The 24235-nt window shown below is 44.3% G+C and overlaps 1 protein-coding gene across 2 annotated transcripts in view; it reads right to left on the reverse strand.

The window, feature by feature from the left end:
• EXOC4 (exocyst complex component 4) overlaps positions 1–24235 on the reverse strand; it is a 525908-nt gene that overhangs the window by 267280 nt on the left and 234393 nt on the right. For both annotated transcript variants that reach the window (XM_063134612.1, XM_063134611.1), the window contains exon 10: positions 10552–10648. In XM_063134612.1, coding sequence (XP_062990682.1) covers positions 10552–10648 — 97 coding nt within the window. The remainder of the gene's footprint in view (positions 1–10551; positions 10649–24235) is intronic.

Consider the following 24235-nt stretch of genomic DNA (forward strand, 5'->3'; position numbering starts at 1 on the left):
GTCAGCTCTCATAAAGCATTAACAATGGCACAGAAATGAACCTCACCATAGATATACACTGCTTCTATAATGACCTGTTTCATAACCTCTTAGCAATGTCAAAACAACTCATGTGTGTGTGTTTTTTGCTTTTGCTTTTAAATTTAAATGTGCTTTTACGATTCAGCTACGTACACCCAGGCACTTGGAGACCCAGAAGGACGGATTAGTAAGGGAATGGAAGAGAGAGACGGTTCTAAACCTCTCCCACAGCCAGACAGCCCCATAGAAACATAGCCGAAGCTCTCTGGGCGGTTTATAAAAGTTAAAAACAATGAACATTAAAAATAAATATACAAAATTTTAAACCATAAAAAGCATAAAATACAAACAGACAGACAATATCTGTTTAAAACAACTATTCTGGGGTCAGTTAAAAAAAAAACTCAGCATATGCTGTTAAATGCCTGGGAGAAGAGAAAAGCCTTGACCTGGCGCCGAAAACATAACAATCTTGGCACCAGGCGAGCCACATCAGGGAGATCATTCCATAACTAGGGGGCCACCACTGAAAAGGCTCTCTCCCTTGTTGCCATCCTCTGAGCTTCCCTCGGAGTAGGCACCTGGAGAAGGACCTTACATGTTGAGCGAAGTGTACGGGTAGGTTCATGTCGGGAGAGGCGTTCTGTCAGGTATTGTGGTCCCAAGCCATGTAAGGCTTTATAGGTTAAAACCAGCACCTTGAATTGGGCTCGGAAACGTACAGGCAGCCAATGCAAGCGTGCCAGAATCGGTCTTATATGTTTGAACCTTGTAGTTGCGGTTATCAATCTGGCCGCTGCATTTTGTACAAGCTGCAGCTTCCGACCCGTCTTCAAAGGCCGTCCCACGTAGAGCACAGTGCAGTAATCTAACTTGGAGGTTACCACAGCATAGCCAACTGGAGGCAGGTTATCCCAGTCCAAATAACAGCGTAGCTGGGTCACCCACCAAAGCTGGTAGAAGGCAGTCCATGCCACCGAGGCCACCTGGGCCTCAAGTGGCAGAGATGGTTCTAGGAGAACCCCCAAGCTACAAACCTGCTCCTTCAGGGCGAGTGCAACCCCATCCAGAACAGAATTCATCCCTATACATACAGCCAACCTCAATTGATGTGATCACGGCAACAATTTGCTTTTTGCACTGCTGTGATCATGTATCTTGTATGGGCACCATATGGAGGTATTGATTTGTACACTTGGTGCCTCCACATGATTTGCTATGTGTGTGTGTCTATACTGTGTGCAAGTGTGCATTTGTTTATTTGTGTGACAGGATGTGTCAGCGAACAGAATAAACTTCTGCTTGTTAAATAAAGTGTTTAATATCAACAGCCAAGGAGTCCTCAATGGAAGACACTCATGGTTTGCTTTGAGTTTATACCCTTCTGAGACCTCTGCAATCCAAATCTGCCCTGCTTCATCTTCAATGACATAGTGTGGGAAGCAATGATATAGCTGAAAAGTCTACTAGGTTCTATTTATCACCGTGTGCACTGCAAAATGATGTGCAGAGAGGAAGAGATTGACCAGTATTATCTTCAGGGTCACAACTCCCAATAGCTCTAGGTAGCAGAGGGATGAAGGGAATTGTAGGCCAAAACATCTAGAGCAGTGGTTCCCAAACTTTTTCAGGTAACCGCCCCCTTGGTTCCACAAACTTATGCCCAGCACCCCCTACCCTACACTATAAAAATCATTATTCAGAATAGCAGTTTTCAATGACCCACTAAGGACGATAATAACAATAAAATTCAAAACAGTAAGAATTAATTGAATATTTATTCAAAATCTGCAGCACCCGCCGCAGGCTTGCGGAGGGAGGGAGGGAGGGAAAAGAGAGTGAATGCCTCTGTTTTGTAGCCAGCGTGGCGGGGCACACAAAGCAGAGTATGTCTCTTCATTAGCGTTTTGTTGCTTTTGAAACATTTCAATTCACCATTAAAAGGACTCTTATTAAACGGTATTCATACACGTGTGGTTTCTTCCCCTATATGGCTTGGGACCAAACTACGTTCTCCCATGGAAATGTCCCTGGGTTTTAAGACCTTCTGGAAAGGCGCTTCTCGGAAAAGACCACCTCAAGTTCCCCCCTGCCGCCCCTTTGCCTCTTAATGCCCCCCATGCAATCCCACCGCCCACAAGAGGGCAGTACCGCCCACTTTGGGAACTACTGATCTAGAGGGCTACAAGTTGTCCACCTGACTTAGGTGAAATTATTATTATTATTATTATTATTATTATTATTATTATTATAACATTTCATTTCTTGATTAATGGCAAACAACTGTCCATTACTGTTTCCATTAGGAGAATTAAAACTACATACAAAAGTAGCTGGACTTATCACCATCCAAGATGCAGCTTAGCAAGGTACTAATAAAACATTTAGAAATGAAGAAATAAGGTTGATTTCAGCTCATGAATGTATTTATATGACTGTGAACCGTGCTTGTATGATTTGGCATTGATCACTTCCTAATGGTTTATATATCTGTGGCTACTGCTAATGGCTTTCCATTTTCGAAATTACCTCATCTTCCATGGGTAATACCTTTAGCTATTGCATCAGAAAGATGTAATGGAGTCTGTCCCTGATCTTTCTTCAAACAAGAAGAGAAGGAGGACAAAAGAGCTACAACGTGCATCAACAATTAATGGAGAAAGAGGGGAATAGGGACTGACACTGTGAAACTGACACCCCAAAAATAGTTGTGTGTCATTACAAGTGCGGGTTTCAAAGCAAGAGAGCAAAAGCCTTCTCCGATTTGTTAGCGTGATTCCAAGCCCTCCCGCTATGATGTGAGACAATAAAGAGGCCTGCCATGTAATCCACAAAGCTTTATTCAGTAAATAGATGCCTCTTCATACCTGAAGAAAGTGAAAATGCTAGGAGCTATTGTTGAAGCTTAATTAGGCAGTTGCCCTTTCAGCTAAACGGGAGAGTTTCCCCACACAGTCCAATCCAAGAACCACTTTAGCTCAGGGAGGGTCTTTCTCGAGAAGCCTTTGGCATGTGGCCAGACTGATAGACTTCCTCTTACCTGCTCACAACTCTGCCCGCGTGACCCTGCGGTGGACTCTGGGATCTGTCAGCTCTGAAGTCCCCTCCCCCTCCAAGAGAGAGGCTGAGTTCCCAGGGACTAGAGGAAGGATGGGCTCTGAGTCATTGGCATTCTCTCCGATAAGCTCCTGGGAAGATTCCTCCTTGACTCCCGAAGAGTCTTGGAGGATCTCTTCCCCCACTTACTGTCTCGGCTAAATTTCTAGTCCTGCTTCTTCTTCAGATTCTGAATCTGATTGACCTTTTCCCCATACTAGGGAGAACAGGCCTGGTCTGAAAATTTGCTTCTTCTTTTTTCAGCTTCAAGAGGCATTCTTTGCTACATCCAAATGGTTTACATGACTGAGGATGGCAGCTTTTGGCCAGTTATTGAGTTTATCCAAGAGAAGATTTCAGTGGCAATTTAGCCTTCCCTCACTAAATCAGAGGTAGCAACCCAAGAATTACTGAAGAATGTACCTCTGTCAGCTTTCCATCCAGGCAGTCCATTGCCTGACAGATGCTGCATCCTCCAAGACAGAGAGAGGAAAGCGGAGGTGCCAGGATAGTTTAACTTCTCCACCTTTTCTGTGACATACGTTCAAAATGATTTCGATAGGACTTCTCCTTTCCGGCCAATGAACCCCTTTTCTCTCTGCTCCTTCACTGCAACAATTTTTAATTGCTGCCTGATATTAATGAAGTGTGGCTGATACCATCCTAGCGGCCTTGGCACCCAGCATTCAAAAGGATTAGGAATAATAACATTTCTGCCGCCTGAAACATCACGGTCTCCTGTCTCTTTCCCTCCTGACTTCAGCTCCTTCACTGCCTTCCCTCCACCAGCCTCAAGACTGCAGACATCTGTTATCCAATTGTCTGGTAATAAACATACTCCATAAAGCATATGTAAAATTATTATTACCCTGAAGAGCCAAGTGTCTTTCAAACGCCAGCTGAAAGCAACAAAAGAAAAACTCATCGATGTTGAACAAATATTACACGAGGCTTGTTGGCCAGGCTGAGTTGCCTTAATACACCCACCAGCTTACACATTTGGGTCAATCCCATCTCCTTCCCACCACTGGAAATGACAACCGTCGATCAACACCGCCTCCCGCCTGAAATATCAGTATCTGAGCAGATGTTGGTTATCAATGGACAACAGCGGCAGCCACCAGACTTCTTTCGTAGTCCTAATTTTCATACTTCAGTACCTCCCACAATATCCAATCAAGGGAAAATCATGTGCGCATACTTGTCGTCAGGCTGTATGTCTAATTAGCTTTTCATGACTTTGTAAAAAAAAAACACCAAAAAACCTATTCCCAGGAATCAACTCTTTTCAAAGAACCACTTGCTAGCTAGAAAATAATATCCACAACTCATTTATTATATGCAAGTGAGTCCCATTTAGTACTGGTAATTAATCTGGGCCTTCGTGCATTACGTTTGTCCTGCTGGAAATTAGGTTGGCCACCCCAGGGCCAACACGGCCTTCTCCATTTCCCATTTCTGGTTTGCTATTCTCAATGAAACATTGAGAGATACGGATGCAACTCTTCAGGTTCATTTACATTTTTGCAGATGAGAATGCTTGGGTTAACTTTATCCCTTATCACCTATACGCAATCCGTTGTTGCAGGGTGTAATACGTGTCTGGCGTGTGGGGGTGGAGTTCAATCCATTCTGAGATGCACAGCAAGTATCTCATTAACAGCACAACCTTTTCAGTATTTGAAGAGTGCTATCATGTCTCCCCTCCATCTTCTCTTCTCCAGGCTAAACATGCCCAGTTCTTTTAGTCTCTCTTTATAGGGCTTTGGTTCTGTCAACAAGCCTTTGAAGACCCACAAGTCACATACTTGTGAGTCTTCCAGAGACCCACAAGTCTCTGAACCGCCCAGAGAGCTCCGGCTATTGGGCAGTATAGAAATGTAATAAATAAATAAATAAATACATTCTCCTTTAGAGCCCTGTAAAGCAGCAATTGGCAATCTTTTCAAGTCATGAGCACCTTTGGTATTTGAAGAGAGTATCCTGGGTACCACTACAAAATGGCTGCTATTACAGGCAGGGTAAAAACAAAAAACAAAGAACAAGTAAGCCACCCAAAAGACTCATCATAAGGCAGAGATACGTTCTGAGCCCCCGATGCACTAAATAACTCCACAGTTTTCAGCACCAACAGAAACATATTTCACAGCAATCCCAGCTGGCGCTAGGAAAACGTATAAGGGCATCTTGGCAGGCACCGAGAAAGATGGGTGGTGGGTGGCGTTGTTTTCCGACCCGTTGCCCTCAACCTCAAATTCTGCAAACCCCCAGCCTTTCTGATGATGAACCACTTGGCCGTCATAGCACGGTATTGCAGCTGCTGCAGCCACAAAACCAAACCAGGTTTCTTGCAAACTGATCTACCATCTTGAGAGATACCGCTGGTAGCATCACACTCAACAAACATTCATAGCCCAAGCCCGTTTTCCTTTCTCAGGCCCTTCTGCCTCCACAACACGGCATGCTGGAGTACGAGGATTTCTGTCGCGAAACCATTTTTCCTCTCTCACTAGCAGTTATTGATGTGCTACTTCGCAATAATAATAATAGAAAAGAAAAGTAGGTTAAGATGTAGCAAATGCCATCTCCCCCCCCCTTCCCCTGTATGACAAGCACGTTGTACAATGTGGAGGAGATCTTTCCGTCGTAAATCTTGCCCTAACCGTTTTTGTGACATGCATTATTTCCACTGCCTACCCATCAAGCTGGAAATGAAACCAACGTGTGTCATGAAAATTGCTATTCAAAATGTGTCATCTGTGTTCGACACAGGCTGGGGCGCGTAGCGGGGAGGGGAAAGAAACGGGGTGGGTGGGGGCGGAATAGGAAGTTTTCATTATGTCTGACACGCTTGTTGAATGTCAGCAATGAAGATAATCTCTGATTGCCCGTGACAAGCTGACAGAGACGCTAAAGATGAACAGCCAGGACTACATGCCGCGGCAAAGCGGTCACTTCGGAAAAAAGCGTTTCCCTAACTGTCGTCTTCCCTGTCACAACGCGGCGGTTGACGATGGCATGAAATACGCTCCAAGCCGGCAAGAGTCCATTGACATTGCAGTCATTAGCTGCGAGTACTTCACAAACGCAAAGAATCTAAACAAATCGCCTGTCGACCAATTTAAAACAAACAAACCTGAAACCAAAAAAGCAAGGCCCCGCAGGTTCCCAAATCAACATTGCTTTCACTTTAAGGGCATCAAGTGGTGGGTGAGAGAAGAAGGAGACTCAACCATTCTGTCTTCATGCTAGCTTGGAATGATGGAGATGCAGTCCAACACATCTGGAGGGCACCAGGTTGGGGAAGGCTGGTCTAATTCATGCATTGATAAGACCTACACAATAGGCCCACTTAGAATCATAGAATCATAGAATAGCAGAGTTGGAAGGGGCCCACAAGGCCATCGAGTCCAACCCCCTGCTCAATGCAGGAATCCACCCTAAAGCATCCCTGACAACTTTATTGTAGCAGCGACCCTGCGTGGGCCAGGAATTCCCTAGCGCACATCTCTGCCATGAACTCGCTCGCTGGCTGTAGACAAGCAGCTGTAAGCTCAGCCTCACTCCCAGTCTGCAATTAGAGGGTAACAAGTAGGGTTGCCACAATAAAATGTTGCAGCGTATCCTCAGTGTGCCTGTGTTACCTGAGCCTGCGGGTGAGGGCGTTGGAAAACACAAACACACGTTAGCATCAAAGGCACGAGACCGGCTCTAACTTGGGTCTTGCTTCACATGCAAAATTTATTTCTTAGTTTTTGAAGATTTAAAAGTGCAACCAGTCTGCATGCAAGTCAGCGGAGCACGAGAATCCTGCAATGCAAATGAGTGCGTGATCTGGCCTCCGAGGAGGTCAGAGGGGAAAATTTAAGCAGCCCCACCTCTGACCTGCACTATTAACAGTGGATTAGATTGCAGGGCTGCTGTACACTACTCCTTTAAACCATGGTTATGTAGCCACCATGGTTATGTAGCCACCATGGTTAGGAATGATCCATGTGACAAGCTAAGTCATGGTTCTCACGACATGTTAAGCCATAATGACCCTGTTCAGACAACACACTAAGTCATGGTGGCTAAGCATTTTGAGCTTAGCATGTCGGGTGAACCGTTCCTAATCATGGTGTCTACATAACCACGGTTTAAATACTCTCACTAACCATTTGCTGCAAAAGGATTAGCAGCCTAACCATGGCTTAGCATGATGAACAGGCCCTATGTTTAGGTCAAAATGCTTAACCACTATGGCTTAACATGTCATCTGAACAGGGTCATTATATCAGAACACCAGAAAAAGACAAAGAGGAGACAAATTCACCAAAATTTGGACATTTTATTAATTTTTGTAGAAGTAAACCAATATATCCAAATATTCAATTCTGTTTTTCAACCACTTGATTTAGTTATTTATCCAATCTGTTTGGTATATAAAGAAGAGAAAATTCTTTATTGGTAATTTTGGATCCTGTATAAGAAACATAAAATGCATGTAAATGAGTGTGGAAACTACCTTATTTAAGTGACTGAGAGAAGGGGTGTTTTATTGATTACGGTGTATGTATATTGCATTGGTCTTGTTGTATGAAAAAAAGTTCAAAATGATTGTCTGCACTAGCAGAACAACAATAAATAAATATATATATATATATAATTTAGCTCATTAACAGTGGCCATTTACAATGGGTGACATATGGATTCCTTTGTATTGATATTGCATTGATACACGGAATAACGGGCTCAAGTTAAAGGAAGTCAGATTCCAGCTGGACATCAGGAAAAACTTCCTGACTGTTAGAGCAGTACAACAATGGAATCAGTTACCTAGGGAGGTTGTGGGCTCTCCCACCCTAGAGGCCTTCAAGAGGCAGCTGGACAACCATCTGTCAGGGATGCTTTAGGGTGGATTCCTGCATTGAGCAGGGGGTTGGACTCGATGGCCTTGTAGCCCCTTCCAACTCTGCTATTCTATGATTCTATGATTATATAAACTGTTTAACACGGTGGTTTTCAACTGGTCCAGATCTAAGACCCACCTTAGACTCCCAACCTGCAACACGAGACTCACTTTTACAATTTCACAATTGCCCAACATGGCAGCCACAGTTTTACTACGACCCATCTGGACTGATTTTGCGACCCACTTTTGGGTCATGACCCACCGGTTGAAGACCACTGGTTTAACACTTATGGTGTGATAGGAGGCATTTTTTATTGTTTATAAATGGCTTCAACAAAATCTCTCTCTCTCTCTTTCAGCCCAATACCTGTGCCCAAATATAGAAACCAGGACTAGTTGCTAGAAGAACATTTCAGCCAAATCTAATGTTTTCAAGAGCGGTACTCAAAACAGATCTTAAGACCCATGCCAATATAATACGTAATGTTAGAAACTAAATGTATAAATTAAACTGGGGAAGCACATGGACGTCAGAAAGAAGGCAAAACCTATTACGCACTGAGCACGAAAACACGCTTTCTGCTGCTTAGACACTGATGTTAAAAAGAAAATTAATCATCAAACTGGAAGGTAGAAGTAGGGAGATTAAAACCGAATAGCGCTCTAATAAGCTTCCCATTTCCACCTTACTCAGCTCAGGTATTTGCAAGTTCTAGCAGCCCCTGTTGAGTTTCCAGCTGAGAATTTCTAATGTATTTTAATAATTGACACTCTGCTTCCGAAGGCAGAGGGGCCTTCATTTGCAGCCCTGTAAAGTTGAAACCTGTTTATCAAGAAATCAGCTTACCTTGCAGCGGCTGCAACGTTCACTCGCTGCTTATTAATCATAACTGGCAGTGAATGAGAAACAATTTGCTATGAGCCACAACTAAACTTTTCCCCACTCCTGATCAATAATAAATTACATTGTTTGCTGCCAAAGGGGGTCAAAAAGACAAATAAACTCAGCAAGAGAGCTATTGAGTTTTTAAGAAGCCAAGAAACTGCATTTGAAGCAAGGTTATCAGGAAAGCGACACAACTATATACGACAGAAGCGTGAACATGTCGCTACAAAGAGGTGAATACATCACAAATGGAGAAAGCTTTAACTTCACATATGCCTATGACTCTTTTGGCAAGAAATGTAAGGCTGGGCTTGGTTTCAGCGTTCACTCATGTACTGTATAGCAACGCAAATGAAACAATTTTAAACACTCTCGTTCAAAGAGAAATTCTTGGCGTGGGGGCGGGCGGAGGAATGGGCTAGCTGAAGTGAAGAAATGGCAATTGGGGAACAGTTGCACTCTTGAGTAGCCAGTGCACTATATTTATTGCTTGCCCCTTTTTACTGAAGGGCAAGGACAGCTTTCCTTAATCCAGTATCCTCCATATTGCCATATCCCAGCCGGCCATATCCCAGCCGGCCATTGTTCACAGGCTTAAGACTTATTAGAGCAGTGGTTCCCAAACTTTTTCAGGTAACCGCCCCCTTGGTTCCACAAACTCAGTGCCCCCAACCCTATAAAAATCATTATTCAGAATAGTGGTTCTCAACGACCCACTAAGGAAGATAATAACAATAAAATTCAAAACAGTAACAATTAATTGAATATTTATTCAAAAGCCGAAGCACCTGCCGCAGGCTTGCCGAGGGAGGGAGGGAAAAGAGAGCGAACGCCTCTGTTTTGCAGCCAGCGTGGCAGGGCACACTAAGTAGGGTATGTCTCTTTATTAGCATTTTGGTGCTTTTGAAACATTTCAATTCACCGTTAAAAGGACTCTTCTTAAACGGTATTAATACATGTGTGGATTCTTCCCCTAGATGGCTTGGGACCAAACTACCTTCTCCCAAAATAATGTCCCTGGGTTTTAAGAACTTCTGGAGAGGCGCTTCTCGGAAAAGACCACCTCAAGCACCTCTCTGCCGCCCCTTTGCCTCTTAGCGCCCCCTATGCAATCCCACTGCCCCCAAGGGGGCGGTACTGCCCACTTTAGGAACCACTGTATTAAACCTTTTAAACTAAGAACTAGTGGCTCAGTTTGACTTTCCCAACGTCTTTCTCCCTCCTAATCCTTTTTCCTTTTGTGTCATGCCTTTTAGAGCATACGCCTCGTGGCAGAGGCAGTCTTAATATTAACCTTTGTAAGTTAATACACCGCCCTGAGATCTTAATGATATAGGGTGGGATACAAATGTTTTAAATAAATAAATAAGTCATTCGGGGAGACATCTGCAGTTTAACAGTGGGATTAAAATGCTGAATAATAATAATGGCTGGAAACCTGGCTGTTTCTTTCTAATGGAAGAAGAGGATCTTAAGATACTGGATTCTATGCACAACACCATGGTTACGTTGTGTTTGTGTGAACAGACTTAAATTTTGTTGCAACAAACTGAAGGTATGAACACAGCCCAAGAAATAATACAATGGCTCTGTATTTTACATAGCCAAACACACACACACACACGCACACACACTATACGAAACAGAAGGGTACCTCAGAAGTGGATGAAAGATGACCGTGATATTTCGGGCTCCCGGCTTGCAGACAAACTTTGTCCCACCACCTTCTATCAAGTTGTCATCAGGTCCTCCTTAAAAAGAAGCACACACAAAACAACAACATGATTATTTTCTGGCACGGCGCACTTTCCTGCCTAACAGGATCAGAATGTACCTTTTTAAAAATCGGATTTCCCACCAGTACGCAACTTTTGGGACGTTGATATGTGTAGGCACACGGACTAGCAATGTTTATGGATTTATTTGCAAGACTACACGGGTGAGCCACTTGCTACCAGGAAATGCACTCCACCCATCCCAGTCACAACCCAACTTATGCAGAAGGGTGTTCTTCTCCAGCTGCCTCTTGAAGGCCTCTAGTGTGGGAGAGCCCACAGCCTCCCTAGGTAACTGATTCCATAGAGCAGTACGACAATGGAATCAGTTACCTAGGGAGGTTGTGGGCTCTCCCACCCTAGAGGCCTTCAAGAGGCAGCTGGACAACCATCTGTCAGGGATGCCTGCATTGAGCAGAGGGTTGCACTCGATGGCCTTGTAGGCCCCTTCCAACTCTGCTTTTCTATGATTCTATGATTCTAAGGCACAACACTGGTTGATTGTACACCCCCTTTCTGAAGCCAACAAAGACCGTTTACAAAAAAATCAGAAAATAATAACCATACTCAAATAAAAACATTAAAAACAACCTTAAAAACCCCATGGAGAAGCAAGAGAGAGAGAGAGAGAGAGTCCTGCATCAGGGGTGGGTAACATGCCACTCGCCAGTCACATGCAGCTTCCCTGGCCATTTTTGCAGGTCTCCTGCCCCCGCTGAATTTGCTGAAACTGCAAAAGCAAAAGGTGTAGTGATCTTGCAAGGAATGTGTGCCTTGTTTGCAGGTAGAATCACGCTCCCAGAAACCTCAAATCAGGCCTACATCGGCTGCCCCTTACGCCTGGAACGCTCTTCCAGAACATCTGAGAACTACAAGTTCAATCGCAGCTTTTAAAGCTCAGCTAAAAACTTTTCTTTTTCCTAAAGCTTTTAAAACTTGATTTTGTTCTGACTTTTATACTGCCTGTTTGGTGCATTCTCTTCCCCTCCTTATTGTTTTATCATGATTTTATTAGAATGTAAGCCTTTGCGGCAGGGTCTTGCTATTTACTGTTTTACTCTGTACAGCACCATGTACATTGATGGTGCTAAATAAATAAATAAATAAATAAATAAATAAATAATAATAATGGTGCCCTCCAGGTGTGCTTGACTACAACTCCCAGGGATGTCGTCCGTCCAACAAATTCCAGGAGCTGCGGCTTTTGCAGCCTTCTCACCATTCCTAGAAATCTCTTATGCGTAACAACAATTATTTTATTTTTCATGTCTTTATGGCTCAAAATGGATTATGGTTTCCTTTTCATAGCAAGCAAAAAAGAAAAAAAGAAGACCTTAAATGTTTTCCAGCTGCTGTATAAAGGAAGAGTGCTTGCTGATTTAATTTGACTGGTAATAAATGACAAGGTTTCTTATTGGGGAGTAGGAGGGGCAGAAGGTAAAGCAAAAAATTATTACAGATTCAAGGATAGCTTCCCTGTGGTGCGCTCTCAGGCAAGTGTGCCTACCTGACTATCTTTGTGAGTCAAGTGATGGGGGCAGGGCCGGTGCCAGACTATTTTGCGCCCTAGGCAGGTGAGCTGCTTTCACCCACCCACCCCCACCCCCAGGGGGCGCCTTCGGAATGGCGCACACGGCCGGAAGCCGCTCTGGGAGAATGACTTCGGGGCGTGCCGTTCCGAGGCCGCCCGCCCCCACCCCAGCGTTCTGGTTTCGCTTCAGCTGGGCACCCACCCAGCCGAAGCGAAGCCAGGATGCTGGGGTGGGATGGGGCGGGCGAGGCTTCACTTCGGCTGGGGGGCGCCCAGCCGAAGCAAAGCCAGGACGCTGGGGCAGACGGCTTCGGAACGGCACGCCTGGAAGACGCCCTCTCAGAGCTGCTGTGGGAGAGCGGCTTCCGGGTGTGGCGTTCGGCGCCCCCCTTACCTTGGTGTTCTAGGTGGCTGCCTGAGTGGCCTCTATGGTAGCGCCGGCCCTGGATGGGGGGCCATTAGTAATATAGCTGTACATTTCCGTAATGGAGCCTGTAATGTCAGTGCTGTGCTAGGGTCAAAAGCTTGTAGACTCAGCACCACCACTGCAGATATATAAACAGCACCACCACTGCACATATAAACAGCAGATATATATACGAGCAAGATCCCCAATACTTCCAGATAGGGACGTTGGAGAAATCCGCAACCGATTCAAATGAATACAGATTTCTTTGAATCTGGCCTGTGGATTCCACAGTGGACCGGCCTTTTCCATGTCACGTGGATTCTGCAGACTTGAAGGCCAGTCTTTTTTACTTCTAAGGGGGATTTGCGCAAGTGTACATTAATATTTATTTATTTATTTAGAATATTTATATACTGCTCCCCATTGAAAAATTCCGGAGCGGTGTACAAGGTAAAATGAAAAAACAAAACAAAAAAACATTAGTGCTAATGTGATTCTTTGCTAATGTGAATTGACACAATTTGAACGACATTCTAATTAAAAAAAAATCCAATTCCATCAATGGGCATGTCTCCACCAGGCAATGTCCCAGGGATCATCCTGGGATTGTCCCTGTGCTTCCGCATGACACACAGGGGATACCAGGAGCAGGGAGGGATGATCCCTCCATTTCCCTGGGATATTGCCATACACTTTTTTCCCGCGGTCCTGGCACAATCCCGAGGCCCGCCGGTGGTGTGGCCACCCATCCTGGCTTTTTCTCTCCTCCCCGCGAGTAGTGGGGGTCATCAGAGGAAAGGAGCTGGACAGGGGGAATCCAGGCCCATCAGGGATGGGTGGAGAGTGGGGTCAGGGCTTCTTCTTTTGAACTTACTTTTTCGCTGGAGTGCAGGTGCGCTCCAGCTCCTGTCTTCTTCTTAAAAAAAAAAAAATGGTGGGCGTGACATCCCCCTTCCTCCCTGGATATTGCACACCATGTGTGAACCCAGGGGGAGGATCTCGCAATTAGCCTATCATGAGATCCTTCTCCTCCCCTTCCCTGGTGTAGACATGCCAAATGAGTGGACAATGGGATGAAAATCGCCAGAGAATCTACGAAAAGTGGAACAGATTTTATACATCCCTGTTTCCAAAGAACAATTCCTCTCTTGAGCTCCATAGAATAGGCCAATTTCTGCTACTTTACATGCATTGGGCAGGACTGAATGATCTAATTGCATCTAATGTGGAGACTTCTTGCCGAATTGCCCACTGTCAGGAGAAGCTGCTCACTGAATCTCTACATGCCACTGTTCTCGGCTTGCTTGCTTCTGTTAGAGGGCAAGTCCGGATCAGTAACTCATACAGAAATATTCAGAGTGGGTCACTGTTAAGGAGACTTGGAACTACCTTATGCCAGGTCAGGACCATTGGTCCATCTACCCAGTATTTCCAACTCCAGCTAGCTGAAGCTCTCTAGCTTCTCAAGAGAGAGAGGACTTCTTCATCACCTGCTGGTTCATGCTTTTAACTGGAGATGCCAAGAATTGAATCTGCGACCTTCGACATGCACAGCAGGCATGCCAGCACTGCGTGGTGGTGGTGTACGAGTGCAGTGTACCACTAATTTGAATTGGCGTGGTGGTGTAAGAGTGCAGTGGACCACTAATTTTAAGCCTGAAAAGAAACTGCTTCATTCACACTAGGGCTTCATTCGTCTTCTGAGGCCCTTCTTAGGGTCCTGTCACTGCCTTAAGTGCAGCAGGTTGGTACCAGTGATGGTGCCTTTCCAGCTGTGGAGTCCTAAATTTGGAACATGCCCAAGCTCTTCACAGCTCGCTTTTAAGCAAGCAGCAAAAAATGTCTGATTTTAGAAAGGCATAAATATCGTATTAATAAACAAAACAAAGCTGGGAATGTTTGACAACAACTATAGCACATTTCAAGTGTTCAGAGTCATTCATATTCATATACACTCGGTTATCCTTAGAGCAACCCTGACAAGAGGGGTCAGCCCAGCCACTGAAAACAGGCTTTGTAGTGAACATATTGCAAGTCCCAACATAAAATAACCCTTAAGAACATACGAAGTGCCCATCTAGTTCAGCACTCTGTTCATACTGTAGCCAACCACTTGTGGAGATGCAGAAAACGTGGGTATCTGGGACAAAGTTGAACAACAGAATTGCTTGTGGAGAAGGGAATAAAATGTTGCTGCATAAAATCCTAAGCTTGAACAGATGCTGTTTTAGAGTTCAAGGGGAACTGGTCCAGGCAATCATGTTACACATCTCTGTTGCCCTCTCTCAGCAAGGATATAGATGCTTCTAATTTTAAAACCTGCCCAAACCATTCCCATGCATATCCTGCTGGCTGTAATAATTGGAAGAAATTTCTACTCAGTGGAGGATCTAAATATTTCAATTGAAAAATAGAGGAGTGGGAATCTTGCAACAGTTCTCTAATGATATCTGGATAAAACAGTGAAACGAGTATTGTTGCTGGCAAAAGAGCCATAACTTTAACTAAGAAAGCCGACACAAGAGCCACGGGGCTTCTATTCTTCTTTGAAGATGCACCCCACCCCACTCCACCGATTTTGAGACCATGCAGACTCCCCAGAAAAGGTCTGCTGGGTGTCTCTGTGCAGACACAATGGTACCAGATAAGAAATATGTATTTATTTGCCATCATCGTTGCCATGGAACAAGCCCTGAAATAGCCCATGGCTCATGTTTACTCAGGCTTGTCCTTAGTCTTTCACCAAGGTCACTCTAGCTGTCATCCTACACATTTTATTATCCTAAGAACCTCGGGGGGAAAAGCAGAGAGGTCATTTGACTCAACAAAGAGAGTGAGGGCCCTCAGGAAAAATTGTGTCAGCCTCCTGGGCCATTTCTCCATTCCAAATTGGTGGCCATCACTATGTCTTGTGGTAGCAAATACCATATTTTAACTATGTGCTGCGTGAAGGAGTCCTTCCTTTGATCTGTCCTGAACACTGGCTGGCCCCTAGATTCTAGTAGCGTTTGAGAGGGAGAAAAACTGTCTACTTTCTCCACATCATGCATAATTCTGTACTCTGCACCATCATGTCCAACCCCTTAATTATATGTTTTTAAACAAAAGAACCTCAAACGTTGTATCTTTTTCTCACAGAAGTGTTGATACACCCCCTGGTCGTTTTGGTTAGCCTTCGCTGCCGTTTCTTCAGCTCTACAATATCCTGTTTGAGAGTCAGTGATCGGAACTGTACACACTATTCCAGGTGTGGTTGCACCACAGATTTGTAAAAACAGGAGTTACAATGTTGGCAATTTCATTTTCTATTCCATTACTGATACTCGCTAACGTAATTCCTTTTCCATAGCCACTGCTCTTATTTTCATCAAGCTGTCCACCTCAACACCAAGATCCCTTTTGCTGGTCAGTCACTGATAGTTCACTTTACAGTTACTGACATTGAACAGCATTTACTATTTTTAGGGTGACCCTATGGGAAGGAGGACCGGGCTCCTGTATCTTTAACAGTTGTACTGAAAAGGAAATTTCAGCAGGTGTCATTTGTATATGGGGAACCTGGTGAAATTTCCTCTTCATCACAACAGTTAAAGCTGCAGGTGCCCTGCCCTCTTTTAAATCTGGTCACTCTAGTATAGCTCCTGCAGCTTTTTTAAAAAAAAATTATATATTTTATTAAACTTAAACATACACCAATACAGTAAAAAAATTTTTTTTTTTTACAAATTAAAATCATAATGCATAGAATTGAATGACCTTATAACATCTCTAATTTAATATTTTCACATCATCCCATAACATAAAGTGCACCCCACCCCCACCCCGGGATCTATTCCTGTTTCCAAAATCTCATTGTTTCTTCTGGAGGTGGTTTTCCACTCCCCTTAGATAATACATATTCTAGGTACTGATGCCAAATTCCCTCAAAATCATTCGTTTTTGTTATCCCTCTTCTTACTTTTATATTACATGTCAATTTATCATTTATAGCAATATCCCAAATCTCTTTATACCAATCTTCGACATGATAATCTCCTTGTATCTTCTAGGTCCTAGATATGATCAACCTTGCTGCTGTCAGCAAATTCGTTATCAGTTCTTTTGTTTCTTTATTACAATTTAATTCTCCATATAATGATAGCAATGCCACTATAGGTGTCTCTTCAATCTCCATTCCAACAATATCTTTTATCTCTTTAAATACCATTTTCCACAATTTTTGAACAAATTCACATTCCCACCACATATGTAAATACGTTCCTTTTTTTTGACATCCTCTCCAGCAATTTGCTGAGTTCCGCTTATTTATTTTATTTAATCTCACCGGGGTTAGATATCACCTCCATATAATCTTATAATAATTCTCTTTTATCCTCACTGACATGTTTCTTAACACTTTAACTGCTGTGATGAAGAGGGAATTTCACCAGGTTCTCCATAAATACAAATGATACCTGCTGAAATTCCTTTTCTATGCAACTGTTAAAGATACAGGAGCCCTGTCCTCCTTTTCATATGGTCACCCTACTATTTTAATACCCATTCACCCAGTCCAGATAGATCATATCTGAGTTCTTCGCAATCCCATTTTCTTTTTACCTTCCTGAATAATTAGAAAAGGAAAGGAACCTCTCGTGCGAGCACTTGAGTCATTGCTGACTCCTAGAGGGACGCCTGCTTTCGCTGACATTTTCTTGGCAGGCTTTGTAGCGGGGTGGTTTGCCATTGCCTTCCCCAGTCGCAGTTACTTTTCTTCCAGCTAGTTGGGTACTCATTTTACCGACCTCGGAAGGATGGAAGGCTGAGTCGACCTGAGCTGGCTGCCTGCCTGAGAACCAGCTTCCACTGGGATCGAACTCAGGCCATGGGGAGAGTTTCGGCTGCAGTAACTGCCGCTGACCACTCTGTGCCACACGAGGCTCTAAGAATAATTAGACCTTCCTGAATAATTAGCAAACCTGGCCAACTCATTGCTCACCCCTAACTCCCGGATCATTTATGACCACATTAAAAAGTGCTTCTTCCTTTTGAGAACTTTGCCTTTATTCCTACTCTCAGCTTCCTGCTGTGTAAACCAGTTACGGATCCTGTCCTTTTATCCCATAAGTGATAGGAGGGATTTTGTCAAAAGCTTCTTGAAAGTCAAAGTACACAATATCTACTGGAACTTCTCCATTCACATGCTTGTTGACACTTCAACTGCTTTTGTTTGTAAAAAATACACTGAAGGTATTAATCAGAGCTTCAGGTGAGCTAAACGATAATCAACAATCCATGGTAAGATCAGGAGCTTTTAACTCAATTCACTCTCACTCCCCTCCATGAGCGGAGACATGAGAGCACTCTTCAAATCCTTAAAAGGTTGTCACACAGAGGAGGGCCAGGATCTCTTCTCGATCCTCCCAGAGTGCAGGATACGGAATAACGGGCTCAAGTTAAAGGAAGCCAGATTCCAGCTGGACATCAGGAAAAACTTCCTGACTGTTAGAGCAGTACGACAATGGAACCAGTTCCCTAGGGAAGTTGTGGGCTCTCCCACACTAGAGGCCTTCAAGAGGCAGCTGGACAACCACCTGTCAGGGATGTTTAGGGTGGATTCCTGCACTGAGCAGGGGGTTGAACTCGATGGCCTTGTAGGCCCCTTCCAACTCTGTTATTCTATGATTCTATGAAGTAATTATTATGCAAACAATACGGCAGAGGTGGTATGATACATGAACCAACCACATTAGCTAGAAAGGAAAATGACCACTACGTGGCCTTCTCCTTGACAAAGAAGGCACAGAGAACGTCCTCCTTCGGAAGGTGGTAATTAACTCCCGGACTTTGAGCACTTGCGGAATGGAGTCCTGAGGGCCATGTGCCCCCCGTAGGGCGATCAAAGATGGCAAAAAATAAATAAAAAATAATTTAAAAAGGTGGTACTTTAAAAGGCAGAAAGTACTAGCTAGGATAGAAAAGAGACACGATGAGAATAACGTCACAGGAGTCGACATTTTTTTCCAAACCTGAACAAAGTTCTCCATGAGGTTGCCACAATGGCGTACGAAAGAGAACTGAGGTATTAGGCAGGAACCTGTTAGCACATGCGCAGTGGGAAGTGGGGGGAAGGGTTCCCGCCTAAAACACCTCAGCTGTGGAAGTTATTTATTTATTTATTTATTTATTTATTTATTTATTTTATCTCTATACCGCCCAATAGCCGGAGCTCTCTTTTGATGTTGTGTTTTTAATACTATATCTAAATGTATGCTGAGGGGTTTTAATATATTCAGTGGTACATAAATACCATGAATAAATAAATTGTACTTGTGCACATCTGTGTTAATCAAGCATAGGTTTCTTTAATATGAGATCTTCTTTATTTACTTTTGGAAATGATAGTGTGAAATTGTATTCTCTATAACTTCTTTCCTTCTTTCTTTCTTCCCTTCTTTTGGTTATCAAATTAATAAACAGAAAGCCATTGTTGCTTTTGGGCATGCTTTACCCTGAGGACATTTTCAGTGGTATAGCTCAGGCCAAAGTTAGTAGGTAGCCTTTCACTAGCTAGGAAAAGAACAACAGGAAGATGCATGAACAAATGGAAGAGGGAAACAAGTTTTAATGTAGAGGCTGTCTGGCATTGCAGAATCATCAGTAGAGAAATGGCTGCAGTTATTGAGAAGGATCTGAATAATCCTTGGAGCAAACATTACATTTAAAAGGCATAATGTGGGCAGGCCGTCACTTTCAACCACTGTAGATTTAGAGAACTTCCAGATGTTTGTCATTTGATGTTCATTATTTGATGTTCGTCTTTTTATGTTTATCATTAAGGAGGATTCCTGCACTGAGCAGGGGGTTGGACTCGATGGCCTTATAGGCCCCTTCCAACTCTACTATTCTATGATTCTATGATTCTAAGTTTCTCAGACGAGGCTCTGCACAGGCACAGAGCCCATATGTGTGAATGCACAGAGATCACGAAGAAGAAAAGTAAGTGCACATCCACACATATGACAATGTCTGACATGGTCCGGTGCACTACAACCATTTGGACTGAATACTAGCAAAAAGTAGAGGATGTCAGTGTATGAGGCTTCCTTGTAAAACTGTCCTTGACTCACTAAAGGACACAAAAAGTTGCATTACACTGAGTCAGATCACCGATCTATCTAACCCCGTACCACCTACAGCGTTTCAGGACAGCAAGTAGAGCGAAGCCTTTCCTAAACCTACAACCTCAGATTATTTTGGCTGGGGATGCAAGGACTGTGACTCAGACTTTCTACATGAAAGGATGTGCTCTTCTCAGGTGCTACAGCCACCTCCCCTTTCAGAAATCAAAGTTTGGGGCAAGCATTCGAAAAATCTTTGTCACGTTCCAAAGAGAACAAAACAGAATACACACACAGAGTGAGGCTTAAGCGGCCTTCCCTTTTGTACAGGTTGAACGACGTGTTACCGCCCAGGTGTTTTTGCCTACAGCTCCCATCATCCCTCAGCGTGGGCTGTGCTGCCTAGGGCTGATGGGGGTTGTAGGCCAAAGACATCTGGAGGGCCACACATTGCCCAACTTTCATGGCTGGACTAAACCTCTGCATGTGTGGCTTTACTTAGGTCTTTCTCTAGAACCACTGCCTTTGTCTGCCTGGAATGGTTTAGGTCAGGAATTATTCGAGCACTTTTCCCTGTATTCTGAACCAGGGAAATTGCAATGGGGAAACCAAGTTGTATGGATCTCTGACCCGGTTATAGTTATTTGCTTCGGACTGTTCTTTGAATTCGGTATTGAGCCTATAGCTAATTGCCATCAGTTATATAATTTGTGGAGAGTTGCAATCATTCAGCTTTTGCTGCGGGAGCCAAGAAGCTCGTCTATGAAACCTGATTTGTTTCCAATAAAAGTTCTCACTGTTGCTGCTGTTTTGTGTCAACTTGCCAGAATTTGCTTGCGCCAAAGGATGGGCACAGGACACCACCTCTGCTGGGACCATCACCTTTCCTATCACAAATTGTGCAAACCACCTTGAAGTCTGAGCTCTAAGCTACATATTTATTTTTATTTTATTTAAGGATTTTTATGCCGCCATTCAGCCAAAAAAGGCTCTCACGGCGGCTTACAAAAGTATTTCTTGACAGTCCCTGCCCACAGGCTTACAATCTAAAAGACATGACACAAAAAGAAAGGGGATTGGGAGGGAGGAGGAGGAGGGGGGAAAGGAAAGCAAATTCAGGCACTACAATCTTAGTTGCAAAGTTCAGCAGTTACAGTTGACAGCAGGAGGGAGGGGGCTCTCAGCTGGAGTTGGACCCAGGCAAGGTGGAGAGGTGCCTGGCTGCTGCTTCCTCCCTCACTGGTGGCCTCTGCAGAGACAGTTGGTGGCAGGAGGGAGGGGGCTCTCAGCTGGAGCTGGACCCAGGCACGGTGGAGAGGTGCCTGGCTGCTGCTTCCTCCCTCACTGGTGGCCTCTCCAGAGAATAAAAATACATACATAAAAATATGTTGTCACACTTCTTCTGAACCCAACTGAGGCCTTAGCTAGACCTAAGGTTTATTCCAGGATCATCCAGGGTCATCTCTGCCTGCTCCTGGGATATCCTGTGTGTCATTTACATGAACAGGGATGACCCCGGGACAATCCCGGGATAAACCTTAGATCTAGCTAGGGCCTAAGTCTTTCTCTCATATGAATATGCCTTGTGTTGAGTCAAATGGCTGCCTCATCTAGCCTAGGATGGTCAACCCTGATTGGCAGTGGCTCTCCAAAGTCTCAGGCAGAGAGAGATTCTAAGGAGCATGCATCTTTTGTGACATATTAGGAAGGCTGCATCCTTACTCCAAAAAACCCTGGCTTTACAGACATTCCAGCCAGACATCCCACTGAGAAGGAGGCAGTGCCAGGTCTCCCCATTTGCAGTCATGCCTGCTTCCCACCTTCTATAAATCCAGCTAGTATGAAGCCCAGTATACAGTTGGGATAACAATAAAGAAAAACAGCCCACCTTGGCATCTGTTTTTATGATGTCGTGTTTTGAGTTTGCTGCAGTTTTATTGTCATTTTAATGTCATTTTAATTTGTGAGCCGCCTTGAGTGCTGTGCATTTGCAGAAAGAGGAGCTGTAAATTTTAGTGTCAATAAAGAATAAATGTGCCTCATATTAAGCTGGAGATCGTCTCTCTTAAACACAACTGAAGCAGAAGGACGCGGAATATTCTACCGATGCTTCTACGTGTCCTCTTTTTTTGACCTTGTTTTACTACTGTCAAAAGTGGTCTTGGATTTTAAGATATGGCAGGGGTATGCTACAAAAATAAATAAATTAAAACTGGAAATGTCCCCACCCCGTCCCCACCCCACCCCGAAATCTCTGAACCATCTTGCTTGGATCCAGGAATTTCTGCACATCCCAGACATTTTGCTACCTCAAGCAGCTACACTGGATAATCCAAGGATGATGTCCTACAATCTCACTCCAAGTCCCAGAAGATGCTCTGTCAAAACACTGAAATTGTATATTGCTTCATTGGTGACCCCTAAAATAGCAACCCGCTGAGGTTCCTCCTGCTCTTCATGCATCTATGTCAGTGTTAATTGTTCTCCATTAACTGTCCCCACTGGCCTCCATATTTATCCTATAGTTTCCTCCCTTCATCTTTGTCATGCCTTACCTGGAAGGGAGGCTCTCTGTCCAGGAGCAACGCTCATTTACATGACATGCAAAAGCTTTTGATGCTTAATACAGAAGTATAATTTGTACAAGGATTTAATTGTAACATATTTGAATGCTTGTAAACAACCTTGGGGGGGTGCGCTTTTTTTAGGGCCAAAAGCTGGCGTATAAATATTTTTATAACAAACAAGGAAACCAATAAAATGGTTTTGCATCATTCCTCAAAATACAATGAGGACCTGAGAATGCCAAGGAGCGTAGGCCATATACTCTTCCCACCCCCACCCTCCGCCAAGGAACACAGAGCATAGGATGCTGCTTCACGCCAGGACAGACTCTTTGTCCATCTAGCCCAGTCAACGGTGCAAGTTCCGGGCTCCGGGGTTTTGAGGGCCCCCAAATGACCCCCTGGAATTGCGAATGGTGGGTCCTCCTCCCTCTCCTTCCTCCTGGACTGACCCTGGCTGCAGGATCAGCTGAGCGTCTGAAAAAGGCATTTCCAGTGTGGGCAGGGTGGAAGTGGCAGAGGAGGCGAAGGTGGCACCACCTCCACTGCCATCCCCACCACTACGGGATACATTTTAACAAGGGGAAAGGGAGGGAGGGCTGAGGGGGGCTTTGGGGAGCGCCCCCGGGAAAGCAACTTGCCCAGGATGCCCAATATTGTCAACTCTGACAGGCAGTGGCAACACCCAGGGTCTCAAGCAGAAGAAAGGTGTTTTTTTTTAACCAAGTACGTGATCCTTTAAACTGGAGGTTTTATTTATTTGGATTATTAATAGTTTGCCTAATAAGAAAGGTTCTCTTGGTGGCCTACAATGGAGAGCAAAAATTAAAAATCACGAACAATAAAATGAAAGGGATTAAGCTGAGACCTTCTGCATGCAATGCACGTGCTCCGTCGCTGAGCTATGGCCCCTACTCAACATGGCTGCTCTTGCTGACCCTGAAATGCAGTAGGCTCTATCAGCAGTCAAATGTTCAGAAATTCATCAACAGGACCCCAAAATCCAGTTACCTGGGGTCCTGACTTAAACACTTGGAATTATCAATATGCGAAACTGGAATTAAAACAGCTTGTTTCAATTCATCACATCTCATAAGAACATCAGAAGAGCCCTGCAGGATCAGACCAAGGGTCCATCTAGTCCAGCACTCTGTTCACACACAGTGGCCGAACAGCCATCGGCCAGGGATGAACAAGCAGGACATGGTGCAACAGCACCCTCCTGCCCATGTTCCCCAGCAACTGGGGCACACAGGCTTACTGCCTCAAATACTGGAGACAGCACACAACCATCAGGGCTAGTAGCCCTTGATAGCCTTTGCCTCCAGGAATTGATCCAACCGCCTTTTGAAGCCATCCAAATTGGTGGCCATCACTACATCTTGTGGTAGTGAGTTCCATAATTTAACTATGCATTGTGTGAAGAAGTCTTTCCTTTTATTTGTCCTGGATCTCCCACCAATCAGCCTCCAATTGGGTTCTAGTATTTTGAGAGAGGGAGAAAAATGTCTCCCTATCCACATTCTCCATACCCTGCATGATTTTGTACACCTCTATCATGTCATCTCATGCACATATTGGCAAGCTAGTGGTGCTCCAGTGGTTAATGCAGTTGTGGACAACCTCTTTTCAGCTGAGGGCCACATTTCTTCATGGGTAATTTGTTCATCGTAGGCAGGGCTGTAGCCAGACGTGGACAGAGTTAGGGCTCATCTACACCAGGCAGGACATTCCACTATGAAAGTGGTATGAAAGTGGTATATGAAAGTGTGGCAGGAGCCACACTACTGCTCTATAGTGGTATTGAATTGCACTGCAGGATCTACACTACTGCCTTACAGTGGTAATGAAGTGCACTGACAACTGTTGGGGCCCATGACACATCTACACCAAGCAGGATATAACTCTATGAAAGTGGTATGAAAGTGGTATATGGTACGTGTCAACGGGCCCCAACAG

The sequence above is a fragment of the Elgaria multicarinata genome, chromosome 9 (assembly GCF_023053635.1).
Source record: "Elgaria multicarinata webbii isolate HBS135686 ecotype San Diego chromosome 9, rElgMul1.1.pri, whole genome shotgun sequence".
Taxonomy (NCBI): domain Eukaryota; kingdom Metazoa; phylum Chordata; class Lepidosauria; order Squamata; family Anguidae; genus Elgaria; species Elgaria multicarinata.